An 11,826-nucleotide genomic window follows, 5' to 3' on the forward strand; every position below is an offset into this window, starting at 1 on the left:
GATGTGTTTTTAGTCGTTTCTTGAAGATGGTTAAGGAGGACTCAGATGGTTAAGGACTTATATACAAGTATACTACTAGTACATTGGTAGTATACTTACTGCAAAGTACGTTTAGAAGATATACTTGAACTTTACTTAATAAAATTAACTTTTAAGTTCATAAGTTAAATTAAATATACTTCAATTTGTAAGGGGTCCTACACATCCCCTCTTTACCATGTGCCTCAATCATATGCAGGCTGATAAGACACTAAAATGTACACACCTACAGACATGCCACCCATCCTCTAAAACAAGCTCATTAGTTGTGTCCCAAATGACGTATTATACACTATGCACTTATAAACTATGCAATTATGCACTATGTACTTAACTGTACCGTGCATTAATTTTATAAGGTTATTTTGTCATTCATAATTGGAGTCTGATAGTCCCTCCCACTCTAAGATGTAATTAAACTTGCAACAGTTGAGTGCATGAAGTGTTCAACATTCCAATTTTTTTTTTCTTTCTGTTATTTAAGTGCATCATCCGGGTATTTACAGTACACGTGTTCTGGGGCATTGCGGCAGTCATGGCCTAATGGTTAGAGAGTCAGACTTGTAACCCGAAGATTGACGGGTTCGCGTCTCAGGTCTGGCAGGAATTGTCGGTGAGGGTGAGTGAATAACCAGTGCTTTCTTCTATCCTCAATACCACGACTGAGGTGAGACCCTTGAGCAAGGCACCGAACCCCCAAGTGCTCCCCGGGCGCTGCAGCAAAAAATGGCTGCCCATTGCTCTGGGTGTGTGTTCACACGGTGTGTGTGTGTGTGTTCACTGCTGGGTGTGTGCACTTGGATGGGTTAAATGCAGAGCACAGATTCCGAGTATGGGTCACCATACTTAGCCACACGTGACTTCACTTTCACTTTTTTCACGTTCTTTTTGGAATTTTCAGTGTGAACGCACTACTTGCACTTCTATACTACAAAATGGCATAGAATAGTGCATAAGTATATGCGAACTGGGACGCACCTATTAAAAAAAATGTCTAATGCTTTGGGATCAGTTCATTCTCTGATGACTCAATGTCCAGAGCTCAAAATATTAAAGAATTCATTTGGCATTTCTTCTGGCATCACCATCATTGGTGATGGTCATTGAGAAGTCAGGAATTTGAGGAAAAGATATGTCACATTCATCTGCTGTATGTTGAATATTTGATTATAGCAACTGACTTGCCAAACAATCATTGTTTCATTGTTCTCCTGCGCTGACACACTTTTCTGATTCTGAATTTCAGAGGGATACCCGAACAATTACAACAATTGTAATAGACAAAATATGGACGCAAATAACAGATTAGTGAAGATTCAAGGATTATCCCAAAACATTATGTAAAAAAAAAAAAAAATGGATTACACCAAAAACACAGTCCTCAAAATGTCTATGTGTTTTCATAAATCTCAGAAATCACATAGCAAATAGGTGAGCAATGGTCATACCTTGCGTATGCCTTCAGATGGGCTAGAAACTGAGAAGTCCTGTCCATTGTTTTTGCTGATTGTCCTCCACAGCTCTGCATATGTGCTGTCCTGCTCCAGTGGGTTTGTACCTTTGGCTCTGAAGTAATCATACACCGCTGAGTCCCTAACGGTGCCGTAGGCATAGTCCATCTGCCTTGCAAGATCCTGAAATGTTCTGTTGGATAGATAGACAAGATCATGTAAAAATGTTTTAAAAAGATCAGGTAAAAAGTTTAATAATCATGATTAGTGTTTGTTCCAATCTCTCACCTTACATTATGAGCAATAGATGTAATTAATTAAGAAAGACTGAGAGACACTTGAAATGTACATGGGATGCTTACAGTTTAAGTGGAATAGCACACCATATTAGTGAAAGTATAAATCCTTTAGTTTAAATGTGCTCATGTGAACAGGCTGTTGTATTTTGTTTGTTCTGAGGATAAAGAATAAACTTTCTTTTCCTCTCCTGAATTCCTTCACAACTTGTAACGTTCTAAATCAACATTTAGATGTAATACATACTTGCATCTGAATTTATGGTATGCATTCTAAGATAACATTTAATGCGTGTATGTACTTAAATCCTGTCAATAAACATCAGAGCACCACCCTGTGGCTGAATAAGGCAAGGACAATAGACCACTGCCAAAAATTTGTGTGCATATGTTCAGCAATTACAATACAAAACTTACAAGAGATATATCACAAGCTAAAAAAAAAAAAAAGTATACTTCTTCTTTGTGAGGGTGGTTCTAAATAAAAACCATGGCTCCCAACCCTAGTTACAATGTTTGACTGTATACTAATTGTCATTGGGCATACTGCTGTAGCTTAAAGTGTTAGTTCACCCAAAAATAAAAATTAGTCCATAAATTACTCACCCTCAAGTCATCCTAGGTGTATATGACTTTCTTCTTTCACCAGGGGGTAAACAAAGGCCTTCTGTAGCGAATCGATGCGTTTTTGTAAGAAAAATATCCATATTCAAAACGTAATAATCACTTTAATGTAGCTTGCGCCAACAGTTGTACACAGCAGTTCCGGGCTGATGACGTATGAGGTCAGCGCTGCACATGCGCCGGTGAGTCTCGTGAAAACCAACGTTTGTTAACAGGAGCAAAGGAAGCAAAGTGTCCTTACTTTAGCAAAGGAAAACCAGTCTCCTCTTGGCTTATATCGGAATCCTCCGACATTCTTCTTTACAAATCCTCATTTTGTACTTCTAATTAGTGAGCGTTGTTTTCTTTTGATCTCTCCTCTGCGCATGCGCAAAGCCGACCTCCATACGTCATCTGCCCGGATCTGCCTCCGTGTACAACAATGAGCGCAAGCTACATTAAAGTGATTATTACGTTTTGAATATGGATATTTTTCTTACAAAAACGCATCGATTCGCTACAGAAGGCCTTTGTTCACACCCCGGAGCCGTGTGAGACACTTTTTTTTATGGATGGGCGCTTTTTATTTAACTTATTTTGAACTGATGCATGCAATACCCACTGAGTGCCATGAAACAGCTTGAAAGATCAAAGACAATTTTTAATATACCTCCGACTGGATTTGTCTGAAAGAAGAAAGTCATATACACATAGGATGACTTGAGGGTGAGTAATTTATGGGCTAATTTTCATTTTTTGAGTGAACTAACACTTTAACACTTTGCTCCATAAAGTTTAATGAATTGGGAATGATTCAAAGAATTCACATCATTATAACACATGCCTATTTGAATGTCTATCACTACTACACTTGATTCTGTCCATCTGCAGACTTTGTTTACAAACGAATAGTGGGAAAAAAAACTTTATGCAAATAGAGTTTGTTCTTTGAAGTTTTCAAGCAAAGTTCTATTTGTACCTGTTCTGTGTGTGGGTGTAATGTTTCAGATATGTCATTGCTGAGGCCTTCGAGCAGGTCTTGAGAATGATGGGCAGTATTTCATATGCATGTATTCAAAAATATATATTTGAAATACAAAATACTATTTTGTACTATGTATTTTACAGTCTTTAAAATATATAGCTAATTACATTTAAGTATGGTATTTGTGCAAGTTAGCTTGTTTATTAGGCTGCTGATTTCCTGTATCACCTACTGTAATTCAGGCATGTCACTCAATCCCAACTTTTAAGTACACAAAATGCAGATGTCAGACAGAATAGCTCCATCTATATTTTTGTGCATTTGTTCCCATATGTGGTCTTGAGTTATGCAATCACACATTAAGTAAGCTGTACAAGAGATGTTCTGCATGACCATGGTTTCAGAAAATGTATTGAACAGGAAAAAGATGGCTCATTTTCACTAATTGCCCCATGAGGAGATGAGGATTGGGGATGGAATAATCTTACACTTGAGCAAAGAAACACAGGAGCATCCTTCAGTATGTGGAAGTTATGATCAGGGTCGGGAGTAATGAAAGACATGTAATGCCATTACGTATTTAAAATACATAACTGAATTCCATTACAGTTACATTTTAAATAAGTGGTAATCAAATTACAGTTATATCCAAAAAGTATTTTAGATTAACAAAGTGATTACTTTGAATTTTAATGTCATTTATCTCATTTAATATTAATGTAAAAAGAAAAAAATGTAATCTCTCTCTCTCTCTCTTTCAGGGAAAAGGAAGGGAAAATCAGATTTCAGCCTAATAGTGATACTTTAATGAATTAACAATTTTACATTTATTTTGTATAAGATACAAAATACATGTATTACTGGAGTAAGTAAGTAAACCATAGGCACTGTAGCATGATGTCATATTCATTATACAACTGTGTTTCTTGAAGGCAAGAATCACATTAAGGCCCAAACTTAAAATCCATGGTCCACCACTGTTAGAAAAAAGTTTAAAACATAATAAAAGCAAAAACACTGGCTCGACTGACTCAACCTAAAGTTGCCTGAATTTATCATGTTAATGGTGCACAGTATTCATCCAGAATTCAGCCAGTATACATCAACAGGACAGGGACCTAACTTGGCAAGAGCTAACTTTAAAGTCCAAAAACAGCTCTGTAAGTTATGTGAGATGTTGGGCCATCTGTACTGCTAATGGAGCTGTCAGGCCCAGCCGATGAAACATAAGCCAGTGAAAAGAAACGTTTCACTCTTTAATGCCAGTTTGCTTGTCAGTGTACTGTGAGTAAGTGTTTTCCTGATTTAGAGCTGGCATACAACAACTAGGTTTGTTCATTTAATTGTCAGATTATTATTGGGGGCCAAGCACCGAAGGTACTCTTGAGTCTATGGCAGCCCATAGAACCGCTTGCAAGAAAGTAATGAAATTTGGCACACTGATAGAGCACAGTCTGAATAGTCACCATAGCAAATTTGGAGTTTCTAACGCAAACTCTCTAGCGCCACCACTTGTCCAAATTTTCACTCATGTTTATGCTAATAACTTTTGAACCGTAAGGCATAGAAGGAAAATTCGAGCCTTGGCTCATGTCGAGTCGAATGAACTCCAAAATTTAAAAATCATAAGGTTTAGTTTTTTCGCTATTTTTAATAGTTTGAAAAACTTACTTTTTCGAACTCGTCCTTGACGGTTTGTCTGATTTTCACCAAAATTGTCTCAGACCATGCTGGCAAAAAGTTATGGAATTCAAGTTGATTTGTCCCACCTTTCTCGAATAACATGCCAACAAATTCTACAAAAAGCATGCAAAAATGGATGTGAGGCTATGTCTCCGCAACGGTTTGGCATATTGAGACCAAACTTGGTGTGTGTTATAACAAGCATGACCTGAGGCTACCTGCAGTGTTTCGGCGCAGTGCCACCTAGTGGTCAGGAGATACGAAAAATAGCTATTTTTGCTTATAACTTCTGAATGGTTTGACCAAAAGTCACAAAACTAGTCTCTTTAGATTCGGTGAAGCATGCCGAGTCGAACCATATCCAATTTTCCCATATCGGCCATTTTGGGCATCGGCCATTTTGATTTTTGTCATAAAATGCTATAATTTACGAACGCATTGATGTATCGTTACAAAACTTGGTATGCATCTTAGACAGTTTGGGGGCAGCGCCACTTGTGGTAAAAAGTTATAATGAAATTTCTAAAAATGCTAATAACTTTTGCTTACATTAGCCTATTGTAATGGGACTGATGTTGATATATTCCTTGGATCATGCCGGGAACATCGATACCAATTTTACCATAATTGACTGAACTTCCTGTTCGCCATTTTGATTTATGTTGAAAAACTACTTTTTCGAACTCCTCCTAGACCGTCAGTCTGATTTTCATCAAATTCAACTCGGATCATCTTCATACCATGCTGACAAAAAAGTTCTGGATTTTGTGTCGATATACTAAACGGTTCTCGTTTAGCGCATTAACGGATTTGCAGGAAAGATGCCAAACTGCATCTGAGGGCTGTATCTCTGCAAAGCTTTGACATATTTACATCAAACTTTATATGTGCCATTATCACCTCAAACTGACTATGCCACATCAATTTGGTAACAGTGACACCTATTGGTCAAGAGTAATAAACCATTCATTAACCATTAATAATTATATTTCCAAAACTGCTAATACCTTTTGATTGCATTAGCCTATTGTAATGAAACTGGTCTCAAAATATTCCTTGGCTCATGCCGACAACATCGATAGCAAATATGCCATAGTACGCTAAACTTTCTGTCCAACATTTTGATTTATGTTGAAAACTTTTTCAAACTCCTCATCAACCGTTGGTCCGATTTTCACCTAAATCGAGTCAAATCATTTTCAAACTGTGCTGACAAAAATTTATGGATTTCGTGTCGATACACGAAACCGTTTTTGTATAGTGCTACAACAAATTTGAGGCATGATGCCAAACTGCATCTGAGGCTGTATCTTTGCAAAGCTTTGACATATTAACACCAAACTCTGTGTGTGCCATTGTCAACTCACACAGAACACACCACATCGATTTGCTAACAGCGCCACCTATTGGTCAAAAGTGATAATTCCTTAAGGCATATTACTAGTGGTTATATTTATGATTTTTCGGCCATTTCAACTACAATCATTCTAAAACAGCTTTAATTACTCTTGCAGTTGGTCTGATGCTATATGCCATGCTTAGCTTCTCATTTTGCCTCTGCTGTGCTTGGCCCCGTAATTGCTGCTTGCAGCTATATTTATTATTATTATTATTATTATTATTATTTAAGGGTAATTTTTGCCCCTTGTTATTTATCTGTTTGTTTGTTTGTTTGTTTAATATCAAGGGCAACCTTGCCCCCCCCCCCCAACTTTACTCTAATGATGCATCTTTTTCCTGTACATGGATTTCTATGAAGTGACTGTCAGTCAATTAATTGTTTCCTTTTAAATCGGTTCATTTACATGAATTGTCTGAACCAACTTAATCAGACTTTCCAACATTCCCAAAACATTCATGCAAAATCAAAACAATATGTATTATGAAGACCATATTAATTCAATATGTTTACTTTAGACATAAGCTACAATTTTACTTTATCTAGGTCAACATAACATTTTGGGGCTTGTTTACAACTTCTCACCATAAATAAAAGCTAAATTAGCTAAAATATGAAAACTAAAAACATGTTGATTAATAATGTTAAAATAATAATTTTAGTGTAATTTACTTGCTATAAAGACCTCAACCTTGATATACCTTTGTTTATTTGTGAAATCTTTTTAAAATATGCATCATATTCTCTGACAGCTAGGCATTAGGTGCACAGCCCGATGTTTACCGACCTTAAGTCAGAGCCTTAAAAATTACTATAAACATTACAATATAAATTAGATTTTTACACTTTCAGAAGGAAATGTGAGTAATGTTTGCACAATGCTAGGGGGTAGTTGCCAAGACAAGTTACTTGTAAAATTGGGTAAATGGTAAAATAATTTATTGCAAATTTACCTTTACTAAGCAAAATTCAACCTTTCACAATAAATGAGAATACAGAGAATAATTTGTGAAATTCCTTTAGGGATAGTATACTAGTAACATTGAACTCTCCACAGTCTGTGAAAAGATGCTTTGAGACATCAACTTGTCTAGAAACACACAATTACTGTGTTGTAATTAATTTATACAATGTATTAAACTTTCTACTTATTAAAAGTGTATTTCTCGTTAAGTGCTTTTAAAACATGTTTGCATTTATTCCAAAAAAGTAACTATAAGAATGCAGTAACACATTTCATATTTCATGCAGCAGGTGAGTTTTATCAGGGTTGGAGCAAAACTCTACAGGACAGTGGTCCTCCACGACCGAGTTTGCCAGCCACGCTTTAAGGGGTTCGGTAAAACTCAATGGGGTCAGGTGAGGCATGAAATATGTTGCCTCCTGCTGTAATTTTAACCGCTGGTGTCACTGTTGAACAGTGTCACTCTTAAGAAAAATACTTGTGATTTATAATTTTTTTACTGTCATATTTTGTAATATTTTTCTTTGTACTGTGAATTATTTTCTCATCCCCTACAACACCCTTACAATCCTAGTTACAACACTGGACAACTGTATGAACCAACAAAGTAGGGGTGGGCGATATGACCAAAATCTTATTTCACGGTATGATAGATTTTATTTCACAATAACGATATGTACCTTGATATAGCTATTTTTATTTTATTTTTTGTTATTAAAATTAAGAAAAATAATCAAATTACAAGCACAACAGAACAAATACATATTAAATAAACTTTTAATTAATTCAGCTAGAGTAGGCTAGGTTTATTTAACATGTAGTAAGAAATATGACAGAAATTGAATAAAGTGTATAAATAAAACACTGCATAGTCTTCACTGTATCAATCAAAAATGATTAACATTAATAATGACAGACAGCAGCAGAGAAATGGAATAAAGTGTATATAAATAAAACACTCCATAGTCTTCACTGTATCAATCAAACATGATTAACATTAAAAATTACAGACAGCAGCAGGTAAATAAGGCTGCTGTCCCTTTAAGACCAATCCAATATACTGAAACACATCCGGTTTTCACCCAACTGTTTTACATTTATTTAACACATAACCGACTGTGTTTACTTGAATACTCCACACGACGGGCATTATGACATAACTGTGTGCGTATTTGACCATTCAAGCTCAACAAAACACGAAAGAGATCTGTTTTCGTGATCGCATGCTGTCGAGAGATGGGCTTTCAGTGTGCGCGCTTTGGCTGTGTGTCAGTCAGCGCGAGCACCGCATTGAGTTCCTTTTCACTGCTTATTGCACTTAATAACTCTACCAAGTGCCTCTTTATTTTCTTATTCATGCATGTTTCCTTATCACTCAAAAGGTGTATAACGTTTAAGCAGTACTATGTTACGCGGATATATTTGCATACCGCGGAATACACGATATAGCAAACTCTCTAACGATAGACACTTTATTTCGCGGTAACGATATATACCGTCATACCACGGTATGCCCAACAACAAAGTATGTTAAGCATGTGCAGAAGCACATGCGAGCAAGTGTATTGAGGGCTCTCCTCTAGAATGTCATCTCCAACAAGTAGCACTGGGATATCTGATTAATTTAATTTAATTTTTTTATTGAATTAAAATGAAGTTGTTCATTTGGCTGTTTCAATTATAAATAAATGAATGAATAAATAAATAAATAGTAGACTTCTAAATGCTACTTGAAAGAGAGGACACAGGTGAGAGTGTGCTCAATACACTCTCTGCCACTCTCTGCAGGTTCGTAAAGGTGCATGCACTCAATCAGTATCTGTGCACTCACATGGCCTTCAACCAAATGGAAAGCAGTATGCTCATTTTATCAAATAAATAAATAAATAAATACAGTACATCTGATTACAACACTGCCCAGGTCAGTAATATGGGTGTGTGTGATTTCATTTTTGAGTTAACTATCCTTTTAACTGATCCCACCTTTGGTATTTTCAATAGCAATAGCAATATAGCAATAGCAATAAGGAGGACAAGTGGGAAAAAAAATCTAGATAATCAGTGAAACAGAGATGCCACGGCAAACAGGGGTGGGGGAAAACAATAGTGTGGCCTAGAAAGTTAATTAATTAATTAATAAAGAGTTATTAATTATTAACACATTAAAGAGTTTGTTATAATCGCACAAATTAACACTTTTTTTTCCCCAAACCCTAGAGATTATGGTTTATATAAAATAGTGCCTATGAAAAACAGTGAGACTAGGCTGAACATGTACTGTATATGTAACATTTGTCTTTCAACAAAACTAGTGCAATGAACATGCTGATATGTTTGCCTGAGAGCAGGGGTCTGTTCACACTCTAACTTGACACAATTTGCTCAACATCAGCATAATCAAATGCAGTCAAACATCAGAGGCACACAGGCTGGGTAAATACCTGTCATCATACCTGAGCACTCTAGATAACATTTACAGATGTAAACACAAACTAGCATAACACAGGAAAGGGAACACAGAATAGAAACTCATTCTAGCACAGAATAAGAAAGTTCAGTAATAATAATAATAATAATAATAATAATTAATTTAGTTATTTATTTTTACTGTTTCTAACATTTCTAGTTCATCATCCTAAGGTTTCTGAAATCCAGATTTTAGTTGCTCATGTGAAGTGTTCATTGTCACAGTCTTTCTGAACATGTCTTTGTTTCCTGGCAGACTGCTTGGAACTGCCACACACTAGGCTCCTGGAAATATAGCAGAAGTCAGCCAATTAGATTTAGGCTTCTGTCTTTGTTAAAGTATTTTCAGTTTTGTGTGCCATATGCATCACATGTTTAGTAAACTGAGTGTGGGTGGCCTGTAGGGTTGGGAATCGAAAATCGATTCCGATTCCAGAATCGGATACTTAAGGTCAGGAATCGGATACTTGTTGTCCAATTAAAATTTCGATTCCGCCTATCGATTCCTATGTGCTTTTTTTTCTTCATCTGTGAGGACTGGACCTAGCGATCTGCCAGGACCTTGCTTGATAATCTAAGCACTCCAAAGTTTGGCTACATTTGCGATCAGAAGCCAAAAGCGCTAAGTATAATATCTGTGATAGCTAAACATGTTGCAAGAGAGGTGTTACCACCAACATGACAAAGCACTTTAATTTAATAGATCGTTAAAGATCGCGAACGCGATTCAAACACCAATGTGATCCTATTCCTAAATTACAATGATTCGTCTGTTTCATTCCTCAACCTATCACGTGTGCAATCAATGTTGTGATCACTTGGTTCATCCGTGCAGCGTACGATCACACTAATAGATCGTTAAAGATCGCGAACGCGATTCAAACACCAATGTGATCCTATTCCTAAATTACAATGATTCGTCTGTTTCATTCCTCAACCTATCACGTGTGCAATCAATGTTGTGATCACTTGGTTCATCCGTGCAGCGTACGGTCACACCAGTGTGATTTGAACATTTAAATTTGCTGACCTAAAGAGAGCAGCCGTCTGTCATGAATGAAACCGCTTCACAGTCTTTTCAGCCACACAGTATCATTATTTCTGTCTTGCAAACATTAAAATCACAGAAGTACTGGGATAAAAGTTTATAGTTCATATATAAACTCTGATGTGTATGGTAGTGATTAAAATAGAGTAAATCACCTTTTGAAAGTAATTTGACACTTCAAATGAAGATTTGTCGAGTTCATCCGTGCAGCGTACGATCACACCAGTCAGTGTGATTTGAGCATTTAAATCGGCGTTCGCGCTGCCGCTGACCTAAAGAGAGCAGCTGTCATCTGTCATAAACGAAACAGCTTCACAGTCTTTTCAGCAACACAGTATCTTTATTTCTGTGTTACAAACATTCAAATCACAGAAGTACTGAGATAAAAGTTTATAGTTCGGATATAAACTCTGATGTGTACGGTAGCGATTAAATTAGAGTAAATCACCTTTTGAAAGTAATTTGACACTTCAAATGAAGATTTATCGATTTATCGATTGTTAAGCCAGTAGGTGGTGAAAAGGGGCTGTTAAAATGTATTTAATCACATTGGAATCGAAACTGGGAATCGAAAAGAATCGGAATCGGAATTGATCAAATTAAAACGATACCCAACCCTAGTGGCCTGTGGATGTGACATCTGAGACTAGGTTATATTTATTTATTTTATTGTTTATTCGACAGTGACAATACAGAATGACATTATACATCACACATCAGCTGAAAGAGCACTTAGCTAGTCAAGTGGATTTACTTATTGCAGAGTTAACAAAAGTTATCATGTGCGTTGTAATGTTCAAAGCCGATGTCATAACAAACGTCAGTAGAAGATTGGAAGATCAGGTCAGGAAGATTTTTAAAATGAGCGGTTCATGAATAAATTTGTACGCCA

General features: G+C 36.4%; 1 protein-coding gene across 1 annotated transcript in view; it reads right to left on the bottom strand.

Annotated features, from left to right (window-relative positions):
- Positions 1-11,826, bottom strand: part of LOC107694719 (glutamate receptor ionotropic, delta-1-like) — a gene marked incomplete at its 5' end in the record, with an annotated part of 33,996 nt that overhangs the window by 15,185 nt on the left and 6,985 nt on the right. The window contains one exon of the mRNA XM_016494409.1: positions 1,488-1,683. Within this exon, the coding sequence (XP_016349895.1) occupies positions 1,488-1,683 (196 nt within the window). The remainder of the gene's footprint in view (positions 1-1,487; positions 1,684-11,826) is intronic.

This window comes from Sinocyclocheilus anshuiensis, unplaced genomic scaffold (assembly GCF_001515605.1).
Source record: "Sinocyclocheilus anshuiensis isolate Anshui unplaced genomic scaffold, SAMN03320099.WGS_v1.1 scaffold3123, whole genome shotgun sequence".
Lineage (NCBI taxonomy): Eukaryota > Metazoa > Chordata > Actinopteri > Cypriniformes > Cyprinidae > Sinocyclocheilus > Sinocyclocheilus anshuiensis.